Here is a 26,532-nt window from a genome sequence, read left to right as displayed (position 1 = left end):
ACCAATTTCTAAGTGGTAGAAGCTTCTTAGGGAGGAATAGGCACAGTGACTGACAGTGTTTTCTTTGCATTAACACCAAAAAGTGTCATCACCTCTTCTGTGATTAGAACAAGAAAAAGACTACAACATGACTTTGTAAAAAGATATAAGGAAAAATGAATTTCCATGGCACTAAAGATACAAATCAATGAGCAGCTTTACCTATGGAAACTATGAACCACATTTTGCAATAGAAGTGTGGAATAATAAAATGAATACTAGAACAAAATTTATTATTTAAAATGCAGTACCCCAAGTGTGGGTAGAACAAACATAAACTGCTTTCCATTCTCATTATCATGTCATAAGACTATTTTCCTATAGGTAGCTAGTTATGTGATATCTGAATAACCATTCAGGAGGATTTATACATGCAAAGAGCCAAGGTTGATATTTCTGAGAAATGCTTTGAAAGCAATTATTAAAATTCAAATCCAATTAACAGACATCTAGGTATCACATACTAAAACCTATAAACTTTATAGTTTTTTAACCTCACGCTTAACAAAAAAATTAAGACATATAACACCAACTATACATTTATATAATAAACAGGATATCACAAATTAGTACCTCAATAATTATCAAATTTAGATAATAAATGTTACAGTAGCCCTTATGATGGAGGTATTACCTCAGTCTTACAGCAGCTATGAAATCTTTTAAAGACAGAATTTATGTAGGTGAACAGAAACTTGTGTATTTCTGCCTAAAACATCTTGAAAAGACATTAATTGATGTTAGGAATTTTTACTATTGAGATTATTATGTATTACTTACCAGGTCCTGAGACCCCATGCACATAACCAAACGTGCTTTCTTTATCTTCATCACGTATTTTGGGTAGCTTGGAGAAATCCATCATGTTAACTTACCTATGGTAAAAAAAAAAAAAAAAAAAAAGAATTAAGTTATAATTACAAACTTTACAGCAAAAGAACCAATATAGGTAGTGAACTTTGGTGTATTCTTGAGTTATTACCACTTCTTCAAAGTAAAATATAAAATTCTTAAGATTTGGTTAAAAGTACCTCATTCTTGGATAGTCTACAGTTATTAAAACTCAGAATTATATATCCGTATGCAAGACATTCAATAGAAAATACCCCATGGAATGTAACAGACTGTGAATTCTTTCCAACCTCTTATCTAGCCTGACAACATCTTGCCCTTCCATTATTTCTCTGACTGCCTCTCTAACTACTCTTCCCCTTAATCAGGCTGCATAAACACTGAACTCCTTGCCATTACTCAAAGCACATACACATTCTGCCTCAGGGTCTTTGTACATGTTGTTCCCCCTGTCTGGAGTACTCTTCTGCCAGATGTCAGCTTCTATATACCTCCTTCAGGTCTTTCCTCAAATGTCCCCTTCTCTGAGAGGCTTCTCTGCCTATCTGCCCATCTATTTAAAATACCTCCCCTCCTTCTCTGCTTTATTTTTTTTATCATCTAACAAGTTATATCTTACATTTAATAAATGTTTAAATGTAAAATCTACCTTTAAAATATTTCTGGGATCATTTTTCCCTTTTTTCTTTTTTTTAGCAGAACACAGAATATCGTAAGAAATTTAGTTCAACTTCTTTACTTTAGAGATGTGCAATCTGAAAAACCCAAACAATGAACTATTCAAGTCCAAATAGAAAACTGGTTACAGATCCCAAAGTAGAAAGTTTCTATGTAACTGCTGGTCTAACTTATTACTGACAATTTAATAAAGAAGATAAAATATATGTACATTTAAAAAGCTAAATAATGTCTCCAAACAACCATAAAGTAAAGGTTACAGATCAATATGTAATAAAGTATCAAATAATACACACTTATTTAGTAAAAGTTCAAAGATTAGAATGTTTGGGGAAAACATCTTGAAGGTCAGGTATAATTAGCATAGGAAAAGGAGGAGAGCAAAAGGCATTTCAGGTGGGGAAATAACGAGAACAAAAGAAGGGAAATAAAAATCTCAGAAACAGTTAACAGCCTGACTGGAATAAAAGGTTTATGTTATAGCAAAAGTGAGAAATAAGGATAAGGGAGACTAATTTGTGGGTCTTGAAATGAATGCCTACTGGACTTTATCCTACAAACAATAGGAAATAACCAAAGATTGAGGGAGAACTGTTATGAGAATAATGATGTTTAACCAATCTAACGTTAAGTAGGGGAAGGGATGCAGGCATGAAGAGAAGTTGAAAAGCTCCGTAAATAGTTATGGGGTGAGTGTCAATATGTTACCAGAGCTGTCACCAGACCCTTGCTCAAAACCCACCAACCCCTCCTTGGAATAGGAACTAACATATATCTTTAATCACAGGGTCTGGACACAAAGAAAGGAAGCTATAGGAAGAGAAAAACAAAAACCGGACAGAACCAGCTGAAACAAAGATGGCAATAAATCTTAACTCCAAGAGACCCCGAGTCTCTTTCTACACTGATTTTACTACATTAGTGTACTAAATGACACACCTACTGGCAGCCGTGACTGGAAGTCACTGACCAAAAAAGGACAGAAAAGTGGTGGCATCCCATTTCCAGGAAAGCCTGCCTCTTTCCCAGAAAACTAATGCATATGCATCCCCATCATTAGTCTCACTCCTTCCCCCCATTGTCTTTATTCCTTAAAAGCAAATCCGTCTTGCCATTAAGGCGAGAGCTTGATTTGTGAACTAAGTTCCCACTTATCCATTCTCTGGCCATTGAATAAAGCTTCTGTTGCTTCAATTTCTGCTTTGGTTTCATTTTTTGGCTGCTGGAACCCGAATGGAAAAAAACCTTCTCTGTGGAGGCAGAGGGCCTCAGTGGGCTACGGCCCGAGTAAGGGTCCATACAACTTAACTGGTAACAAATGGACTCAATTTATTAATTGTTTACTGAGCTCCTACCAAGGAAAAGGTACTGTGTTAAACTTAGGGAATAAAGACTATGAATAAAAGGAGATTTCACTGGTTTTAAACAACTGTACCATAATACAAAATTACTTAAGTGTTCAAAATGACAACACATTGGGAGAAAAGGAGAAGTTGATTCAGATGTGGGAAAAGTGTAAAGCAATGGGGATGAGTTAGGGGAACAGGTGAGAACTGGAAAGTAAGTTTCAAGGCTGAGTTGAGTCCAAATAGAAAGAATACAGAAAGAGGAAAATCAAACCCTGAGGCTTAGGTATTAATTCAGGCAGGGTACAGTGGTGTTTTTCAGTCTTTCTGGAGTCATTGAAGGATGGCTACAGAACCCTACACTCCTTGGAATACAATTTGTAATCCATTAACCAAGGTATCAAAGAATTCGGGAAGGGCGTGTAACAATAAAGTCATTAACAGTGGAATTCTGGTTTGATACACTTAGTGCCTTCAGAAGCAGGACGGTGTACAGGGATAACAGGGAAGAATTAAAGAGTGATTAAAGAAACAAGCAAGAGTAAAAACAATTAAAGATCAAAACCATATGGCGATTCACTTTGTTATACAGCAGAAACTAACACAACATCGTAAAGCAATTATACTCCAATAAAGATGTTAAAAAACCCAAAAATCAACCACATGGCAATATGGGAGACCTTCCAAATGAGAAGAATATGATCAAAGGGGCAAGAAAAGTACCAACACCTTAAAGATGGTATCAGTGATAAGGTAGAGACTATCATCACTTTGGTCATTTATTGATAAAGATGAAGTTAGTGTATAAGTCCTTAGAAATCATGGAAAAATAATAATAAATCTGATATTACAGTCACAAATGTCAATGTAAAGGAGACAAGGATTTTGGTGTCAGTAGGAAAATTGGAGGAAGCGCAGTTGAGGGAGGAAGTAAAGAAAAGGGGAAACTGGTTTATTTAGGATTTTCCAGCCTCCTAAAGATGCAGAAGGGAACTGTTGAGGAAGTAGGAATGGGACTGCAAAAGATTAGAATATAAAAAGATGAAAGTTTTTCTAGAACCGACTTAGATAACAGGGGAAAAAACAAAGTTTCAAGATAAGCATTTATTTGGGAAATGGGCTGGGCAAAGTCTTCAAAGAAGTACTAAACAAGCAAAGGAGGTCAAATTTTAATCTCCAGAAAATCAAAGATTTTCAAAGTCAGAAGAGAACTTTATAATAATACAGTCTAACTTCTTCCCTAAATATGGGTATTTCCCATGATACATGATCATCTGCCTATTAAAGTGGAAATATCATGAAATATTGAGTCAGCAGGCTTAGGAAATATCCTGATTCTACCAGCGACACACTGCAGGAGATCTTGGACAAATCAAAATCTCTTAATATCTTCATTTGAAAAACACAAGTACCACCTACCCTGGGGCTATGATTAAATTACAGTTTGTCAAAATGTTCCTTGTGAGATGTAAAATGCTCACAAAAAATTCATCTGTAATACCTACCATTTAAACAGGGCTTCAGTTTTGAAAAAGCCATTCTATTTTCAGAAATCGCCTCTTACAGAGTTGTCTTATATCCAACCTAAATCTACTTCCCCAACTTCTACCCTCTGGCCGTTTCTTCCAACTACTGTAGCCACACACAGTATTGTCCCTCCCGGAGGAATTCTCTTTGGTGTCAACTGTCCCTCAAAGGATAGAATTTTTCAGATCTTTCTCCCCTGAGGCTACCCTCTTCCGGAAGTATTTCAGATATCAATGTTTCTTTTAAAACAGAGCAAACAAAATTAAAAACTGTATTCTAAATGTCATATGAGTAAGTTCTGAAGAGTACCACTTTCATCTGTTCTGGCTGCTTTCTTTTTATTGAGAAACAGAGACCAAGGCTTTGAGTCAGACAAATGAAGTCTGAAATTATAAATTGTGCCCTTGAGCAAATCAAATTCTTTCAACCTTTTGAGACTCATTTCATCTGTAAAATCTACTGGGATTGTTGTGAAGCACCTAACAGTAAGCCTAACAGAAAAGTATTACTGATGACTACTAACTTTATTCTGTTAGTACAAGCTAATATTGCCTATATTTCTAAAAAGAACCTAACATATTCTTATCTTCTTATTATATGAACCAAATCTAGTCAAGTGGCTAGTTTTTTTCTTAGCTATTATGTGTATTTTACCATAACTTTATTTTCTAAAACTAAGTAGATTTTATTTTAAGCATCAGTGATATGCCAGGTGCTGTATCATAGACTGAAAATACAGTGGAGTAAGAATAGTTACAATAGGGTAACAAATGTGCTCTCATAGAGCAGTGCAGAGTGATTTAGAAGAGGCATCTAACCTTGACTTGGGCAGGACAAGAGTGACTTAGAGGAGGCTAAGCTGAAACTTGAAAGATGTGGAGGCATTAGAGTATACAGTAGAACTTTCTTACAGATGCTTTAAATCTCCTAGGGTTCATGAAGGTGTTCTAGAATGTTCATGAGGCAATAATAGTGTCTGTTCTGATTTTTAAAAACAGGTGTTTACATATTTTCCCTTTTAAACAACAACAAGAGCCTCCAAATGTATGAGCAATAATTAGTGGAAATCAAATGGGTTTGTTCATGATTCAGCTGCCTTGTGAATTTATCACTCAGCTGGATAATCCTAGCCACCATAGGAAACTGATGATTCTACAGTTTTAAACTTTATTTTTAGGCATATATTGTTTAATTTATGCCAAAGGCAGCAGGCATTAGGAACAGTGATATCAAACTAATAAGTGAACCAAGAGCCTAAGTGATAATTCTATAAATTCACTTAAATATGCTTTTCACCAGATCCACAAATTTCCATTCATCTGATTAATATTCTTATAACAAATCAAGATGATTCTACTTTTTAAAAAGTCAGTGTTTACAACAGCCAAGATATGGAAGCAACCTAAATGCCCATCAATAGATGAATAGGTAAAGAAGATGTGGTATACAAATATAATGGAATATTTCCCGGTTGTAAAAAACGAATGAAACCTTGCCATTTTCAACAACATGGACCTAGAGGGTATTATGCTTAGTGAAATAAGTCAGACAGAAAAGGACAAATACTGCATGAGTTCACTTAAATGTGTAATCTAAAAAACAAAACAGGACTTCCCTGGTGGTCCAGTGGTTAAGACTCCACACTTCCACTGCAAGGGGGCACAGGTTCCATCCCTGGTCGGGGAACTAAGATCCCGAATGCTGCACTGCGCAGCCAAAAGAAAAACAAAACAAATGAAGAAACATAACAAAACACAAACAGAGTCATGGATACAGAGAACAAGCAGGTGGTTGCCAGAGGGGAAAGAGGTGGGGGAAGGAAAGAAATGCGAGATTAAGAGGTACAAACTTCCAGGTGCAAAATGAATGAGTCACAGGCATGAATGTACACTGCGGGGAATACAGTCAGTAAGTATAAAACTGGAAGGAAAAAAAAAGTCAATGTTAAGAGGAGAAAAACATGATGATGGTCACAAGTAATTTAGCTTTTTGTACACCACTGTATGATATTCAGAGAAGTGGTTACAAATACATTCAAAAACCAACTCTTAACACATCTTTCATGATAAAATAAGAAAATTATGAAAACATCAGTTTTTTTTTTTTGCGGTACGTGGGCCTCTCACTGTTGTGGCCTCTCCCGTTGTGGAGCACAGGCTCCGGACGCGCAGGCTCAGCGGCCGTGGCTCACGGGCCCAGCCGCTCCGCGGCATGTGGGATCTTCCTGGACTGGGGCACGAACCCGTGTCCCCTGCATCGGCAGGCGAACTCTCAACCACTGCGCCACCAGGGAAGCCCAAAACACCAGTTTTTAAAGTATAAAATGTAGGAACTCCAGGCACTTTTGTCCATTTTTGATGCTTCAACATGTTAAATTTTAATCTCGGCTTCAACTCAGACCTTTATATTTGCTGTGCCCTGCCTAGAATGTCTTTTCCTCACTCTCATGAAATAGTCCCTCTCCTCCCATTGTCATCCTCAATGCTCTTACCCTGCTTTTCTTCATAGAACTTTTAACTACCTGAAAGAATATTTTTTTTTTAATTTACTTGTTTACTGTGGTTAGTATAAGCATCTGTATCACTCCCTAGAATACTTAGTTTCATGAGGGTAAAGAAAACAGTGCCTGGGCAAAGAAAAAAGCACTCAGTGAATAGTTACTGAATAACTTCATACCCCCTAATACCATCTCCATTTTACAAATGTGGAAACTAAAGAATGGAGATGTCAGTAGCTTTGCCCAAGATCACAAAACCAGCAAACAGTAAAGGTGGGATTATGAGCCGAGGCAGTCTGACATCAAAGCCTATGCTCTTTAAGCACTGCACTCTGCCTCCTCAATTAACTAGGCTGATTTCTATTGTACACATCTAAACAATCCTGTGTGGTACAGAGGACAACAGTCTCTACCTCAAGACTATATGTTTTATCTATATCTTTTATCAACATTCAGATTCCACTTCAAGGAAGAGGATAGCCAACAGCTGTCAGCCCTTCAGGGATGCAGAGAGCTGCCTTGCCCACATTCATACCCTTCACAGAGCAACCTGCACCGGGTGACTGAGCAAAGTGGAGGTATAAAGAAAGGCCCAGCCCTATCAGCCCAATGCGGACGTCACAAGCAATAAATGCTCACTCCAGATCATCCCACCTGGTCAGCTGAGGCTTTGTCGGGCTTGCATTGCATTTGCACTTCTTCCCCAGACCAACTCTGTTTCCGTCCCCTTCCTTTCACATGTGTTGATCCTTAAGAAAATCTTATACACCAGACTCCTTTTAGACATCTGATTCCAGAGAACCTAAAATACTTACAATGAACAAACTGAATAATTACTTCCTGGATAACTGAAACTTAGACTCACACTTGAAGCACTACAATTTTTGGCCTGTTTTCTGTCTTAGTAATCTTGTAATTGGTTACTTCAGGAAAACGAAAAAACAATACAAAAGTGGGTTTAGAAAGCACGGCCCAATAGGCAATTCTCCGGCTAAGGTTCCCATGCAACGAAAGCCTTAGTTTCTGAAAGGAACTTGCTCCTCCTGCTTCAACATAAACCTTAGATACAGCCCATCACCAGCATTCACAGGAAAAGAAGTCTAAAGTACTATTTTCTGATATTGGAAAATATGTTTTCCTGGTCCATAAGTTTCAGGCTCCAACCTCTTAACAGTTAAACACTTTGAGAAACTTCCAAGGATCAGTCCAAGGTACTAGGCTTTCTTGAACATTAAAATTTGCAATTCCCACAGCACTGATATAAGGATACACACACACACACACACACATAGATAATATATTTCTAAAGCTTTTTCATCAAAGCACCCCAATTGCAGAAGAACAAGTAAGCACTAAAGTAATAAATACCTCCCCACCACTTCCTCAGAATCTTGACAGACAACAGGATGTTACTGCAGTCTACTGTAAGCAGCCAAATTTCTTTGTCTGCTCTTGTATACCCTCTTAACCCAAACAAGTTTTGCCCTCTACATCATCATACACAATGTGTGTTTTACAAGAAAAATATGGAAGTGTTTCCTCCCCACAAATAAAATAAAAATGATAAATTAGGTAGACATATTATATTGACAACTACTGAATAGGGCAAAGCATATAGCAGTTTGATAGACATGGTCATACAACGTACTAATTTGTATCCATTAACCACCCTTCATTGTTATCTATGAAAAGAGTGAAAATAAAAATACCCCACTAAAATCTTCTGCTTCACTACTGAATGCTTATGTATCTATGTGAAAAAGTATAGGCTTTTTTTTTTTTTGGCTGCGCGAGCGGTTTACGGGATCTCAGTTCCCCAACCAGGGACTCAACCCATGCCCTCGGCAGTGAAGTCGTGGAGTTCTAGCCACTGGACTGCCAAGGAATTGCCAACGTAGGCTTTTAAAAATGTTAAGACAACAACCTCCCAAAACAGTTTAATGGCTATAAGCAAATGATACTGCAAGTCAGATCATACTGAAAGTTAATCTCATGCCAAATCTCCATAAGATCCAAACTATCATGATATGATTTAATCCTACATGAAGTTTTATGTGCTATGTAATAACTCCTTTCTAATACGATATGCAGCTATTATTGTTGCTTTCAATCGTTTAAAAAATAAAAGCATGATACTTACTTTAAAAACAGTTGCTTTCGATAAAACAATGTGTTATATGTACCTGCGCTCATAGAGAAATCAACTCGATTATATTTTTAAAATTGGCTTTAGTTGTTGGACTCCTCTTTTAAGGATAAAAAGTAAATGCAATTAAAACCAAGCTTCTGGGGACTTCCCTGGTGGCACAGTGGTTAAGAATCCACCTGCCAATGCAGGGGACACGGGTTCGATCCCTGGTCTAGGAAGATCCCACATGCCGCGGAGCAACTAAGCCTGTGCACCACAACTACTGAGGCTGCGCTCTAAAGCCTGCAAGCCACAACTACTGAAACCCACTCACTGCAACTACTGAAGCCCGCACTCCACAACAAGAAGCCACCGCAATGAGAAGCATGCAAACCGCAAAGATGAATAGCCCCCACTCACTGCAACTAGAGAAAAGCCCACACACAGCAATGAAGACCCAGTGCAGCCAAAAAACCCCAAAAAAACAAAAAAAAATCCAAAATTCTAATAGTCACAAACTGTAACCACCCCCCATATTTGTGAAAGATTAAAAAAAAAACCCCAAAACAAAAAACCCTGCTGTAGAAGGGGAAAAATCCAGATAGCACAGGCAACCATCGGATCTAATGAGTCACCAGTCTCTCCTCCAAACACTGCAGAACACTGCAGTGGCAAATCACAACACCAGAGGCCCACTTTTGTTCCTTTTGTTTTACAAGATCCCTTACAAATTGCTATTGGTTAATGCACTATACCTAGTAATTTCATTACTCAAAGAAATGTTTTCACTACCAGTCTTGCATGATACAATTGCTGGAGGCAAGGGTAAGGTGTTATGTAAAAGCTAAATACCAAGGTTCTAAGACAAGATTTATTTACATACAAAATCCTTAATTGATACCGGGGCACTTCATTGATACTTAACATAACACTTGGAAATGTACATCCTATCCAACTGACTGAAGATTATCTTTGGAAATAATAGATTTTTTTTTTAAGATGAAGAAGAATCTAGTTGATTAAAAGCAAATACTTATTTTCATACACAGTTTACCTTCTTGGGGAAAGGCATCAAGAATCTAATATTTTTATGCTTGCTATAAATTATAACGAAAGTTATAGAATTGGTAGAATTCCAGCTAAGCACTACCTTATATTCACAGAGTATAGTACACAATCATTTTGTGAAGTACTTTTCTATTCATTTTATTTAACCTACCTCCCTAGCAACACCATTAGAAGGGCTTATGTGTGGGCTTCCCTGGTGGCGCAGTGGTTAGAGTCCGCCTGCCGATGCAGGGGACACGGGTTCGTGCCCCGGTCCGGGAAGATCCCATATGCCGCGGAGTGGCTGGGCCCGTGAGCCATGGCCGCTGAGCTTGCGCATCCGGAGCCTGTGCTCCGCAACGGGAGAGGCCACAACAGTGAGAGTCCCGCGTACCGCAAAAAAAAAAAAAAAAAAAGAAAGGCTTACGTGGCAGATTACTGACTAGCATAACTAGTTCCCCCTTTTTATCTTGTTAGCAAAACCCTAAATTGGCTGAAATTTTGGTAGACACATCAAGGTAATTCCAGGTCCCCTGTCAATGACTGGTTTGGAAATGAGCATGTTATGATGTTCTGACCAATAAGAGGTAAGGCAAAGTCTACTGGGGAGCTTCTGGGAATGATTTCTTTTTTCTTTTAAAATATACAGGCCATGAAAAACACTTTTTCCCTTGGGATCTGGTCATCTGCGTGGTACATGCAGCCATCTTGGGACCTTGAAAGAAGCAAATCTAAGTAGCCAGGCCACCTTGCTAAGGACAGCAAAACTGAAAGAAAGCATCTGGGTCCCTGTTGCCTTTATAACAAAACAGAACGGAGAGGATTTCAAGAATAAATATTTTTATATGGTATACATATTTCATAGTGTTATTTTTTTTAAAGGATAGGCCAAAAGGTTAAGAATAAAGGCATCTATGAGGTCATTACTTAAATAGTTCACAAAAAATTACTTGAGATGGACTACAAGGAAATATGCAGACAAAAGTGGGAATCAGAGTAGAGAAGTATAGAAAGATCACAGATGGCAAACTGGACTAACAGAATCAGAAAAAATTTATTCCTACTACAATAAAAATTTTTTGAGGGCACACACAGATAACACCCTTTCACTTATTAAAGTACAACTAATCCTGTAAAAGAAACAGTAAAGATAAAAGGTAGGGTGGACAATTAAGCTGGGAATAGAATTCAAATCTTATTGGCTACATATTCTTATGCTTTGATGACAAGCTTATCCATAAACAATTTTGATAGCATTTCTAGAAATAAACAATCACAGATTCCTTTCACTTCAAAATTTTATAAATAAAAGTGGGTTATATTGAGGTGATAATCCAAAGTATTAACCAGAATAACAAAATACTGTATTTAATGTATAAGTTCTATGGTTTGAAATTTACAGGCTAGAAGCCTATGACCAATGGTAGAACTGTCATATGAAGAGACTCAAGTATCCCTGCCTTCAAGGGGCATAAATTTATCATTTTCTTAACTCTCTTCCCTCCACATAGCATGGAGCCTTGCACAGCAGTAACTCAATAAAATGTTCTGATATTAAAAACAGATAAACTACTACTTGTTAAGCACATATCACACTCCAGGCATTATGTTAAAAAATAAACACATCTCATTTAACCTTTAACAACAGTCCTAGGAGGCAGGTATTGTTTGATTACGAAACAGGTTTTGAGACTTTAAGCAACCCGCTCAAGATTAGAGCTATGGAGTGGAGAAGTCCAAATTTAGTCTGATTTTAACATCTAAGCATTTATAATAACAACAAATAATTCAAAAGACCTTATTTAGCCAGTAGCTTTAACCTTTATTATCTTAAAAAAAAAAAAAGCCCAGGATGCCTCTTTTCCATTATTAACTGACTCTATGTTAGAATGGCAAAGAATAATATGCAGGCAAAAGGGAGAAGACGAAAAAGAGATGATATAACAGATCATTCACAAACTAAAGAGCAAGTAGTATAACAACCAAGAATTGACTGTTTCTAGAATATCCATCTCCTAAAGAACTAAGATTTTTAAAGAACAACACACAATGCTGTGTTTTATTAATGCCTAGCTTTATAACACAAACATAAATAACTGATAATAATAGTAAAAATAAATTTAACTGTAAAGTAAATGGCATATTTGGAACTAATAAGAATATTAATGAAAACAGACCCAATATAATTTTGCTACAGGGAATAGTAGTAGACAATTTCTGGTTAATAGTCTGTCATAAATTTGGAATAATAAATTTACCTGAAACAGTATCTGACAAATTCCTCTTATTTTTCTTATCTCTAAGACAAAACTTATTAAAGAGTTAAAAGTTATAGTGAAGCTAACATTAATATCCCATAAGACTTCTATGTGAATTTTTAGAATATTTCTTGATTTCAGATTACAAAGAAAAAAACGAGTCACTGATTTTATATTTTAACTTACCAAGAATGTAAACAGCCAAAAAGATAGCTAAATGATACAAACAGTAAAGAAAATAAGCATTTGTTACATACTTCTGCTTAAAATTTATTTTCAGAAGCAATATGCTTATAATTTTTAAAATACCCAAAGAAAAGTCTCACAACTTGAATACTGTTGACTTTGATGTTATTTCCTCACAATTTTTTATATAATTGTAATCAATACTATAATACAACTTGACATATTTTTAATAAGTATCATCTTAAACAGTACAATATTCCATTAAATGGATACCATAGTTTATGTAATAATTCTCTTTAAACTACAGTACCCCACTTTTTGTTATTTATATATAAATAAATAAATAAATATAAATAAATAAATAAATATATATATATATATATATATATATTTTTTTTTCGGTACGCGGGCCTCTCACTGCTGTGGCCTCTCCCGTTGCAGAGCACGGGCTCCAGACGCGCAGGCTCAGCGGCCATGGCTCACCGGCCTAGCCGCTCCGCGGCATGTGGGATCTTCCGGCAGGCGGACTCTCAACCACTGCGCCACCAGGGAAGCCCTTAGTGGTTATTTTGTTTGATGTTATAAATGCTAGAACACCAAATAATTATACAAAGAATAGATAAAATCTTATCTCCATTATTCTGCCTGGTATTATTATTTAAAATTTTACAAACAAATATTAGCTCAAAAAGGCTATACAGGAACTTCCCTGGTGGTGTGGTGGTTAAGAATCTGCCTGCCAGTGCAGGGGACACGGGTTTGAGCCCTGGTCCAGGAAGATCCCACATGCTGCAGAGCAACTGAGCCTGTGCACCACAACTACTATGCCTGCTCTCTAGAGCCTGAGTACCCCAACTGCTGAGCCCACGAGCCACAACTACTGAAGCCCACGTGCCTAGAGCCCGTGCTCCGCAACAAGAGAAGACACCACAATGAGAAGCCTGCACACTGCAACGAAGGGTAGCCCCCACTCGCCGCAACCAGAGAAAGCCCACGTGCAGCAACGAAGACCCAACGCAGCCAAAAATATAAAAATTAATTTATTTTTTTAAAAAAGGCTATAGAACCACACACAGAAATGGACAACTGACTAAAATGGACAATTTTACACAATTAAAATGATGGGCAAGAGATCTTAAGATATACTGCACAAAGAAGACCCATGAGTGGCAAATAAATACATGAAAATATGCTTAATATTAGGAAAATGCAAAGGAAAACCACAATGAAATGCCACTCCATACCTAGCGGGGCTAAAATTTTAAAAGACTGACCACAGGAAGTGTTGGTAAGGATGCAGAACTAGAACTCTCACGTACTGCTGGTAGGAATGTAAAATGTACAACCACTAAAAAAACAATCTGGCAGTTTCTTAGAAAGTTAAGCATACACCTATCATATGACCCAGTCATTCTACCCCTTGGTATTTACCCATGAGAAATGAAAGCTTATGTCCAAACAAAGAATTTTACATGGATGTTCATAGCAGCTTTATTCATAACAGTCAAAAAGCAGAAACCACCCAAATATCTATCAACAAGTGAAGGGATAGACAAATTGTGGCATTTGTGGTATACAGTGAATACTCAGCAATAAAAAGAAATGCATCATTGAAACATGTAAAAGTAAGAGGTAGACCCCCCCCACCGCCCTGGGCAAAGGGTTACATTTATATAAAACTCTAGAAAATACAAACTAACCTATAGTGATAGAAAAGAGATCAGTGGTTCCTTGGGGATGGGCAGTGGGGAGGTATAGAAGGAAGGGATTACAAAGAGGCACGAGGAAATTTCTTTTGAGGGTGATGGATATGTTCACTATATTGACTGTAGTGATGGTTTCATGGGTGTATACATATATCAAGATGTCAAACAGTACACTTGAAATATGTTTGCAATTATGTCAATTATACCTCAATAAAACTTTTTTTAAAAAGCACAAAGTATTGACAATATGACTCCTGTAAGGGCATAATGCTTACACAGAATATATCATATTCACTTTTGTTTTTACTTGTGAACTAACAGTTACAGAAGACTACATGATGCTATGTATGCCTATGATGCTAATAAGACAACCTTAACCCTAGGAACAGCTGAAAACCACCACACAGGCTTTTGTCTGTTTAGAATGAACTAATGTGGCTCTTGATAAGGTTGTGGGCACCCACTTGTCCAGTCAAGTTCGGCAAATCCTGAGAATTTCCAGTCCCTTATTAACAGCTCAGAAGTATATTAGTCAGAAATGCCTCTAAAGTACTTACTCATCTTTGTTTCAGAACAGGGCTTAATGGCAATATCTTGTGTGAGGATTTAGGAATATTATCTTGAACTGTCGAGCCATGAGGCATGAGGCATAGAAGGGTTTGTCCTCCAAGGTTCAGGCTCAGCTCTAATATTTTAGATATCAAAGTTGCTACGGTGCAATGATTCATTTGGAGGGTGAAGGTAGAGGGAGCTATTGTCTGTTGTTTTATTCTTCTCTGAGGTAGAAATAGTCTACAATAAAGAATTAATAGTCTTTATCATTGCCTATTTTTAGGTACTTCCCCCACCCTCCTTATCCAACAGCATCTTTGGGTGAGGATGAGATCATATTTAAAATACGCACACACCACTGAACAACAGCAGGTACTATAAATCTACATTCAAGCACTGCAGGTGTACCAAGTTGGGACCTGAGCATTCTGTATTTTAAGTGTCTGCTTTGGATCACATTGAAGAGTTTGGGTGTCACTTGGCCTATTCTTTGGATTAATAAGAGATACTTTTCTTTCTTGAAACAAATGAAATAGAGGACACTGAACAGAAGTATGTTATATTCAAAATAATTTGTGGATATTGTAACTCATGTTAATAAAGTCCCTCACTGTCTGATTCTGCATTACCTAAGACTAGTACTTATAGAGTGACAACCCATTTTTCACAAGATACAGTTATTCTCACATTTAGCTAGCTATCACACTCTAAATGTTCGTATTAATTGGCAATCTGATTCCCTATGTATTATTTGAGAGCTCTAACATAATTGTTTTGGTTCATAAAATCAGCAACTTTCACAATTATTAACTGTAGTATTTTACTTTTAATAACTTACAAACTTCAATTGATAGAATTTCAATGTATGAGTCACATAAACAGCACTTCAAGTTATATCTAGGATGTTTACCATTATTTGAAAGTAACAAAAAGTCATGACATTTGTCAGACCTTGATCTCATACTGACACTGTTAGATACTGATTAGATATGGGGTAACCTATGCTATCACATGATGGTAGGTCACATGTAATTCAGGGATGCTAGAAATGTTAAAGGCATCCAGCTATTCAGCTTCCCTAAGACTCAAGCTAAATGGACAGATTTTGGCAAAATACTGAGGACAAACCTGACCTTCAGTGCATCCCTAAATTGGACAATAAGTTGGCAATACCCACCAAAATTCAAAATCCTTTGACCCACCTCTTCCATTTTTAGGAATTTACTTTATGTGTACAAAATGTGCTATTAACAAAATAATCTATTACAGCACTGTTTCTTACAGCAAAAGACTGGAATGTCCATTAATATGGAGACGACGTCTTCAGAGCTGTGGTGTTAAGATAGTAATCTCTGGAAAAAGACTCTCTGGGTTCAACTCCAGAGTCCTATTACTTATGAACTGTGTGACATTTGTGGGCATTTAACCACTCAAAGCCTAAACTGCCTCATCTGTTAAATGGGGATAAAACTAACACCTATCTTATAAGGTTGTTGAGAGCCTTGCATGACTTAATTCAAGAAAAGTGCCTGATACAGGAGTAAACTCTCAAAAAATTGTTATGTAGGATGATGATGATACATTAGTACAACTGAATACTAGACTATTGTTTAAAAGAATGTGGCATCTTTAACTGTATCAATGTGGAAAAATCTCCAAGGTAACATTGTTAAATGAAAAATGTAAGGCCTGGGAATAACATGACAAGATGCTACCTTTGTGAACAAATACATGAGAAAAAAGAGTAAGGATGGAGAGACGGGGAGAAAACGCACACATGTATGAATATAAAAATTTTACTGTATTTGTACATGTATTATCCATTCAACTTAGTTAAAAATATTGAGTGATTCGATGAGCGCTAAACCAATTAAGCCAAGTGATAAAATTACTATATATAACTAATTAACTGAGCAAAGAGCATAGTAACTAAATAATAATGGCAAATATGTACATGGCTCTTATTATGTAAGTCATTGTTCTAATCACTTTTCTTATATTATTCATTTAATCCTCACAACACTTAATGAAATAAATATACTCTTAATATCCTTATTTTAAAGCTGAGAAAAATACAATACAGAGACATAAAAGAAACTTCCCCAAAGTCACACTGCTAAGAAGTAACAGAGCCAGGGTTTGAGCCAGTCTGGCTCCAGTACCTACACCCCTAACCTCCTTGCTTGCTATGGTGCCTCTCAACACTACTCTAAAATTACTTTTTATTTACATATATCCCAACTCTTTTCAAAAGGAATTTGTACATTCCTCAAAAAATGAAAAACAGAACTCTCATATGATCCAGCAATTCCACTCCTGGGTATTTATTTAAAGGAAACAAAAACACTAACTAGAAAAGATATATGCACCCCACTAAGTTCACTGCAGTATTATTGACAATAGCCCAGATATGGAAGCAACCTAAGTGTCCATCAACAGAAAAATGGATAAAGATGATGTGGTGTGTGCATACAATGGAACATTAGCTGTAAAAAAGAATGAAATCTTTCCATTTGCAACAACAGAGATGGACCTATAGGGTATTAGTGAAATCAGTCAGAGAAAGACAAATACTGTATGATTTAGTTACATGTGGAATTTAAAAAACAAATGAACAAAACAAAACAGAAACAAAGTCATAGATACAGAGAACAAACAGGTGGTTGCCAGAGGGAAGGGGATTGAGGGAGGAAAGAAACATGTGAGGGAGATTAAGAGGTACTAACTTCCAGTTGCAAAATAAATGAGTCACAGGTATGAAATGTATAGTGTGGGGAATATAGTCAATAAGTATGTAATATCTTTGTATGGTGACATGTCGTAACTAGACTTATTGTGATTATTTTAAAAGGTATAGAAATATCGAATCACTATGTTGTATAGCAGGAACTAACATAGTATTCGCTTTAAGTCAATTATACTTTGAAAACAAAAGAGATCAGATTTGTGGTTACTAGAAATAAGGGAGCAGGGGAAGGGGTAACCAGATGAAGGTGGTCAAAAGGTACAAACTTCCAGTTATAAATAAGTGCCAGGGATGTACTGTATAACATGATATATAATTACATTACTGAATGTTAAATATGAAAGTTGTCAAGAGAGTAAATCCTAAGAGTCTTCATCACGAGAAAAAAAATTTGTTTAACTTTCCTTAATTTTGTATCTATATGAGAGGATGGATGTTTACCAAAATTACTGTGGTCATCATTTCATGATGTATGTAAGTCAAGTCATTATGCTGTACACCTTAAACTTATACAGTGCTGTATGTCAATTATATCTCAATAAAACTGGAGAGGAAAAATGTGTACAGTTTACAATAAAGAACATATACATAATTAAGTTAGTAAAACTTTTAAGGAAAAGGGGAAACAAAAAATATCAACATGAGAAACAAATACAAATGCTTTAAACATATAACAAATCTCACTCTAAAGCAGGGGTCCCTAACCCCTTGGAACCCGGCTGCACAGCAGGTGAGTGGCAGGCAAGCGAGCGAAGCTTCATCTGCCACTCCCCATTACCGCCTGAACCCTCCCCCCACCACTGCACCACCCCCCCCCACCGCCGCCACCCACCCCGTCTTCAGAAAAACTGTCTTCCATGAAACCGGTGCCAGATGGCAAAAAGGTTGGGGACCGCTGCTCTAAAGCATCTGTTATTTTCTATTACGGCTTTGAATGATATATTAATTTCAGATTCTTAAAAGGACTGAAATCAAGTATTAAGTAACTTAATTTTGCTTCTTTATAGGCATTCTTATTTGAAGCTTTCTAAGGAGAGTTACGTTGTATTTAGTTTTTTTATTCACCAAAACCCAAATGTGGACTTTCCCTTATGCTGACCGTCAAACAATTACGTCAGGTAACAGACTCCATAACTGTGCAATATGCTCTATTATCTCCAAGGCAGAAAACATTTCTGGAGGACTTAATATCCATACCAAAAATAAAATTTGTAACCCTATCTGGTAATGCCTATCACTTTTCTGTACATTTTTAATGACAACTTCTTACTGGATGCCCATGGGTTATCACATACACAAAAAAATTAAGGAGAGTTTATGGAATCAGCAGGGTAATTTATACACTTTCCCCTCAGATACCTAAGTAATTAAGACAAAAAAAAATTTCAGACAATTGCCATTTCTGGCCATTTCAAATGGAATTCTTCCTTTTGTTAATTCCTTCTTTGCCCTAACAGATCTTTTACTTTTAATTAATTAACTTATTAATTAATTAATTTCTGGCTGCGTTGGGTCTTCATTGCTGTGCGCGGGCTTTCTCTAGTTGCGGCGAGCAGGGGGCTTCTCTTCCTTGCGGTGCACGGGCTTCTGCTGCAGAGCACAGGCTCTAGGCGTGTGGGCTCAGTAGTGGTGGCTCGCCGGCTCCAGAGCGCAGGCTCAGTAGTTTGGCACACAGGCTTAGTTGCTTCGTGGCATGTGGGATCTTCCCGGACCAGGGCTTGAACCCGTGTCCCCTGCATTGGCAGGTGGATTCTTAACCACTGCGCAACCAGGGAAGTCGCTTCTTTTTAAAAAAGGTAGTTTTTTCTAATTACAGAAACACTACATGTTCATTGTAAAAATAAAAACACATAATACAGAAAAGGGTAAGAAAATAAAAACCACCCAAAATGCCCATCCATGTACTAAGGTAACCACTAAACATACACTTTGGTGACTATCCTTTCTGCAATTCAACTTGTACAGATATGCACAAACATGTAGTTTTATGCATGTGTTATTGTGAATACCCTGCCTTTTTTCCTTTGTCTTTCTGTTTTCTTTTGCTTACTTCCTCCTTCCAGTGTTGACAATCATATAGGCATATACAAAACTCATGGTGTTTTTCAGCTGTTTAACAAAAATGGGATCTCGTTACATATTTTTCTCTAAACTTTGCCTTTCTCACTTAAGATACATGATGGATCCTTTTAGGATGTATTTGGAAATCCTTTTGATTCACCAGTATGGATTTAACTTCAATTTTTTTTTTAACTCCTACTTTTAATGGACTTTAAAAACATAAAATCTATAAGTTATATACCAATACCCCTACTGACAGGCATTCCCTTTGTTCCCAGGTTTTTGCTACTTCAAACACTGCTTCAATCGACATTCATGTGAACACTTGCTACTTGCTGGTGTTTTTATTCTAAGGAAAAGAGTCCATACGGTGGGATTGTTGGATGGGAGAATATGTGTTTTTAATATTAACAGATATTGCCTGATTGTTTACTAAAAAAACTGTAACAATTTACATCTCCACTAGCATTTTATGAGAAAATCCTTTACCACTAGCGGTAGGTTTACCACTTAATTTCTGCTAATCAGAAAAAAAATTTTTCATTGTTAGTATATTGATTACTAGTGAAGTTATACATCTTTTCATAAGTTTGTTGAATGTCTGGATTTCTCTTCTTGAAGTTCTGATCATATGCTTTACCCATGTTTCTATTGTGTGGACTTTTTCTTAATATGTAAAAGTTCTGACAAATGTTAACTCTATCTGTTATACATATTTCAATTTTTTTTCAATCTGGCTTTTGTCCTCTATTTTTGCCATTGAAAAATTCTTCATTTCTATGTGTTCTCATACACCTATGTTTACTTTTATGACTTTCAGATTTCCTATATTGGTTTAAAAGGTCATCACTACATCTAGATTGTATATATAAAAAAATTTTAGGGATTAATATTTTTAATATTTTATTTTAAATATTTAAGTTTTTAATCCATCTTGAAACTAGTTTCTGCATATGCTGCAAAGTACTGGCTCAAGTTAATTTCTTCCAGACAGACAAGCTGTGTCAGTTACATTTACTATATATGTCCCCATTTTTCCCACTGGATTGAAATATCACTTCACCATGTATTAAATTATTTTATATGCTGGGATTTACTTCTGCTTTTTAAAATTCTGCTGAGCTTACAGAGGCCTAAAAACATACCTGCACCTATAAACTTAAATAACATATTCAGTTATCTGGATAAGTCAAAACATTTTCACTTAGGATATCCAAGTAATTAAGAAGAAATCATCATTTAAATGCCTAATTCTCCATACCAAATTAAAAAATTATTGCCCAAAGCAATAAACAGTGATTGTAGGAACTCAAATAGAAATTTTAGAACTTTCTTAAATCTCCTAATCTAAGATGACTTATTTTGATGCATTTCTGTCCATCTTTTTCAATATGTATATACAATCATTACTACACATACAGTTTCTGTATCATGCCCTTTCTTCAATTTTATAAGTGTTTTCTAATTTAGTCTTCTCTATTTTATTGTTAAATAAACACTTAAAAGAATTAAACTAAGAAATAACTAAAACAAAACAAAGTCTGGTTGTTTTTCATTGCTCAAGCACATGTGCAGCTCTTCTGCATTATATCATGCATTACCCATTTTACTTTCAATGAAATAAGCTTAACTATTTTTCAGAAAAGAAATAAAACATGGCATGTTGTTGATATAATTTTTAAAAAGGCTTGTCAACGAAAGAACAATGGTTTCTACAGATAGCATTAAGATTCAGAAAAACACTGAAAATTTTATTGTAGTAGCTAGTCATAATATTGACACCAAAAAAATAGCAACAAAAAAAACACAGGTTAAATCTCAAAATATCTATGAAATACCAGCAATTTTGAAGGCTAAGTGCAGTTGTGAAATTTATTAAACAGAGCTAACTATGAACAAATATAAAGGGGCGTTTCAAAAAAATTAATCATTAAATAATTTTATTCACAGTAGTAACTAATTCTAAAGATGACTTTAATAGTTACAGGTAAAAATAAAGATTTATTACTATGAAATACATCTATTTCAGCTATCTTTATAAACACACACACAATGTATATGTATTTACTATACATATAATATGTATATACTATATATATATAAAATAATACACTTATATAAACCGAAGTCACTTTCAGTTCACAACAGGAAACAAAGAAAATAGTAAAATTTTAAAGTCTCTACAGAAAAATTAAATGGAAAATATGGTTATTGATCATAATTTATTTCACTATAATAGAAAACTTGACATTAAAGACATTAAAGAGAATATTCAATAATCTCTTAATAAAATCTTTCCTTAGAACAAATGAGTTATTTTTTTCAGGACTAAGGTGAAACATAAACTCATGATAGCTACACTTCAATTATTGTTTAATTTACTGATATTTTCCAATACAAAACCACTAAACCTTGTGAATCGTCAACCTAGGAAGGGAAAAGTTTTACTCTAGTTCACGTCTCCATTGTGTTCTCTATATTCCTATGTCTACTTCAAATGAGGATAAAAATAAGGCATAAAAACAGAATAAAAGGCAGAAATTTTAAATATAAGCTAAACTTGAAAGTTCCACCTCTATAGGGTGGTATAATTTTAATATATTTCTATAATCCAGTGAGGGATAATAATTTAGAAATACAATACTTCCTTAAATTGATTCCACATATTAATGATCATGAGCTCTGGAAAATCTTTATATAGAAAATATTAAGTCACTGCAGTTGCCAAAATAATAGACTTTATGTTGATATTTCTTAGCTCCTATTAATAAATCTATTTTAGAATCTTTGCTAGAAGTACATTTTTCTTGCTATTTTTTGGTAATAAGCCTCATTTCAAATTCTACTCCTTACTCCATACCCCAAACTTGTTGCTCAATTTTATAGGATATCTAAAAGTCTCCTTTAGAAATTCAGTATATAAAATCAAACTAGGTATCAGCAAAGTTAAGTTTTTAAATGTACAAAGTATGTACTAGGCCCTCTGCATCATGATCTAATTTAATAGCATCTATGGCATAGATTTAAACAGGAGGAAATTTAAGCTTAGATTAAGTAAATTGTCCAAGGTCACACAGCTTAAATAAGTGGTAAGGCCAGACTTGAACCCAGGTCTATAGGATCAGGGAATACCGCTTAGTTTTAAAAATACTTTCACATAGATTACCTAGGGTTTATCTCACTTGAAATCGTAACACCCTTGATAGAAAGGTTCCTAAGTATCAAACCATAAGCCCCCACCCCCAACTTTACTTAAAAGCATATAGCTAAAGTGGCAGTACTTAATGATGATTTTCTGACTTTTAGTCTAGTGCTATATCACGTGTAGCCTGTACAGTGCCCCTTTTTTCAATAAACACAACTCACTCCTCTTCCCTTCCCTATCATGCAAACACATATGTTGTGAAAATAAGTTGATCACTACATTAATAAAGTCCATCTGAGGTTTATATCTATTCTATTGACCATGATTTGGATGGTTACTATTAACAATTTATATCTGAAAGCTAATACCTAGTGCATAAACTCAGTAGGAGCTATGATCTGCAAGAACTTTAAAAGTAGTTTAATCTCCCTGTCCAACTGTCAAACACTCATTCAATAAACAATTTATTTAATGCCTATCAAGTACTTCTGCATCCTGGTACTAAAGACACAACAGTAGAGACACTGTCCTTGAATTCCTAGGAGCTTTACAGTTTACTAAGGAACAGCCCAGCAAACAGTAATTAAATACAACGTGCTAGAAATGAAAATAGAAGAATAGAAAATATTGTGTAGTAGTCTATAGAAGTTAGTGCCTAGTTCTGCCCACAGAGGAAGAAAGCATCTTGGTGGTGGCCATAATCTACAAAGGCAGTGACATATAAGAAAGACCTCAGAGTAAGCACACAAGAGGTGTCAGGGACCCGAACACAAAAACCCCCGTGTGCCATTTAATGTTGGACTACAGCACAATTCTCTAATGAATGTTAAGATTTCTACATATAGGGAATTCCCTGGTTGCCCAGTGGTTAGGACTTCGTGCTTTCACTGCCGGGGGTGGGAGTGGCGGGGGGTGGGGGGGCCGGTTCAGTCCCTGGTCAGTGGTCAGTGGACTAAGAACTAAGATCCCATGAGCCACGTGGCAGGCCAAAAAAAAAAAAAAAAATTTTCTGCATATAATACTCATAGATTGATAAAAAGCTCGTCTCAGAAATGGTTTCCACACTTCACATCACTTGTTTGTGTGTGTAAATCGAGTATAACGTCAAAGCTCTTTTTCAAATTCAACTTAAGTAGCAATTTAGTCACCAATTCCTGCTGCCAATCTTCCAGATTTCATTAGTGGTCTAAATTATTGCTTTTGCAAGTTCCCTAAAATCAGGGGAACTGTGAAGTAAAATTGCAAACTCATTCAACCTCTTTCACATTGACATTTTCTCCTCTAGTGCTCAATCCTTTTTAGCCTGTTTTCTCTGTTCCATTTTGGTCTCACCCAGACAGGACTGGTTTAGACTTCAAGAACTCCTCTTATTTGGTGGAATGTTACCTGGGCAATGAAGCAACACTGCTTACATTTTTCTCTCCTCTAGTGATCAGGGAACCTCACTCTGGAGCAAACTAATGGATAAAACTATATTTATATCGGTAGCAAGCATACCGATACTTAAACATCTCAAACAAATTAGTGCTTTTGTCCAATATAAGTTATATGCACAAAATGCTAAAACTGTAAATCATAACAGTGGCCTTCATCATTACTTAGAGAAAGCAAGAAAGATCTTTAAGGTTATGTTTTCTAGTAATGAGCATCAATAAGCGAGTTTCTCTATTTTGAACTTACTACAAAACATTTTGTTAAATTGATGTTACTCTAGAATTTTAACTTCCCCCTTAACAAAATAAGACCAGTTTATTGCAGAGAATTTGGAAGATACCAGAAAAACAAAAATAAGTCATTCATACCCACCACTCAAAGATAATGATTCCATCCTCCTCATTTTTCAGTTGTCTTTCTAATGGATTCTTCAATGACATGGGTTAGAAAACTCTAAGGTTTAACTAAGAATATAATTTTTTCAGATTAAGAAAAAGTGTAATTTAAATTTAAAAAATCAGATTTGTAATTTCTGTAAGGCCTTTCAATTTAAAAGAACCAAGGGACTTTCTGAGTTTGCAGTATAAACAAGAGTTTAACCCCAAACAGAAAAACACTCTTCCCTAAGGCACATTGTTTGGGGTCAAAACATTGGTTACTATATTACATGTGAAATGGGAGTACACTGGGTTGGGCAAAAACCTAAACAATCTTTTCTGCACTTTCAGAAAATACTGTTCATCAAAATCTGAAGAGGTCACCTGGACTTTTACAAATGGGGAAAGCTAAGGAGGGATACAAACGCTACTTAACATAAATTTACCACTAGTCAAGGAATTGACTGGGAGTGGCAATTACGTAGGATTTTAGGGAGAAATGGCAAGAGGATGTCAAAGGCAGAAAATATGAAGTCAGCAATATCTCGACTTAACCTCCTTACCTTTAAGTTTATGGTCAAACACATTAGTTTAATTATCTTTCCAGCCCAATTAGTTTCTGAAGAATTACTTCCCTTTCAGGGAGGTCACTTTTCCATAAGCTAGCCTGGGTCTCCTGCAGATCATGACACCGCAACACCATCTTTCAACGCCTCCCCATTCAATCTAGACTGTCGCATTACCAACACCTCCTATTTTGAAGGTGGCATATATTTATTCTTTCAACTGTCCTCTCCTTTTCTGCACCATTAAGTCAGAGAAGAGAAAGGTAAACGGCCACCTTTTACCCTTCCAGATCCATTCAAAGCTTGTGGACATCTATAAAACGCCTCTCGCAGGGATGTCAGATAAAAGCTAAGAATTAACTGAAAATGCACATTCGGAAGCAAGATTTACAGTGACACCGCAGTGAGGGCCACATCGGTGACATTCTCTCCCAAGCCTGTCTCACAGGAGACGCCTCTGCCTCCGGGGTTTTTCCTATCTCCCCGCTCCCCAGCCCCGGGCTGAAGGTAAAGACTTTACAAGGCCTCTGCCAAAGAACAGGGGATTGAGACCTGGAGGCTACTGCAGACCCCGAAGAATGCCTGAACCAATCCCACTACCCGAAGCCCCAAAGACTCGAAAGGGGAACCATAATGGCGGCACTCACCCCCCAGCCCCGGGAAGGGTGGACATGTTAACTCCTATGTTGCAGGGGCGACCACATTGGGGGAGCGGGTGTCAAGATAACTGGAGAAATGAGATCGCCGGTGCAGGGTGACAGCGGGGGGAAGCCCGGGACAGCAGAGGCCACCATTCACACTCTCTCTTCTCTTCATCCTCTCACCTCTTCTCTTCTATCCCAACCAGCCGCCGGTTACCGGTCGCCACTCACCTGCCGGGGCGCGAGGTCCAGAAACCGTACCGATCACCTACCCAGAGGCTCTGTCACTGTGGGAGGGGAAGTCTTCAGCTGCAGAGGGGGGCGGGTTTAGACAGTCACGTGACCCCGGGCTCCGCCCTGTTCTCCCCAACCGGGCTTGCTGCATCTCCGGCGCCTGTATTTTTGCGGATCGTTTGAACATTAATTTTCTTGCGATTAGATTTTAGGACTGCAAGAACAAAACAAAAATGTCCGCAAAGATTATGTTGTAAAGTGCAACGTAGAAGGCGTGGGTGGAACGGGCTAAAGTGCATTGCTAAGGAAGTGACGTTCACGCAGTGGTCTCGGGGCCGGAAATGGAGATAGAGTTCCGCCCCCCTGGGGCCCGCAGGCAAAATCCCAGGCTTATGGGTTTGGGGCCATCACGTAATATCGAAACCGAAACGTGCTGGACGGAAGCCAAGTTATCCGGCCAATTGTTAAATACACCTATTTGTCTTAAAAGCACTAACTTACTTAAGTCTCCC

At 36.7% G+C, this 26,532-nt stretch overlaps 1 protein-coding gene across 1 annotated transcript in view; it reads right to left on the bottom strand.

The window, feature by feature from the left end:
• ATP6V1A (ATPase H+ transporting V1 subunit A) overlaps positions 1-26,213 on the bottom strand; it is a 54,603-nt gene extending 28,390 nt beyond the window's left edge. The window contains exons 1-2 of the mRNA XM_089910548.1: positions 26,018-26,213; positions 820-914 (exon numbers count right to left, since the gene is read on the bottom strand). Coding sequence (XP_089766674.1) covers positions 820-904 — 85 coding nt within the window. The 5' untranslated portion in view covers positions 905-914; positions 26,018-26,213. The remainder of the gene's footprint in view (positions 1-819; positions 915-26,017) is intronic.
• Between the last annotated feature and the right edge of the window lie 319 nt (positions 26,214-26,532).

The sequence above is a fragment of the Delphinapterus leucas genome, chromosome 4, assembly GCF_059928025.1.
Source record: "Delphinapterus leucas isolate spDelLeu-1000000601 "Yukka" chromosome 4, BTC_Dleu_Yukka2, whole genome shotgun sequence".
In the NCBI taxonomy this organism is placed as follows: Eukaryota; Metazoa; Chordata; class Mammalia; order Artiodactyla; family Monodontidae; genus Delphinapterus; species Delphinapterus leucas.
Note: the sequence above shows the minus strand (reverse complement) of the source record. Positions and strands in the feature narration are given on the sequence as shown.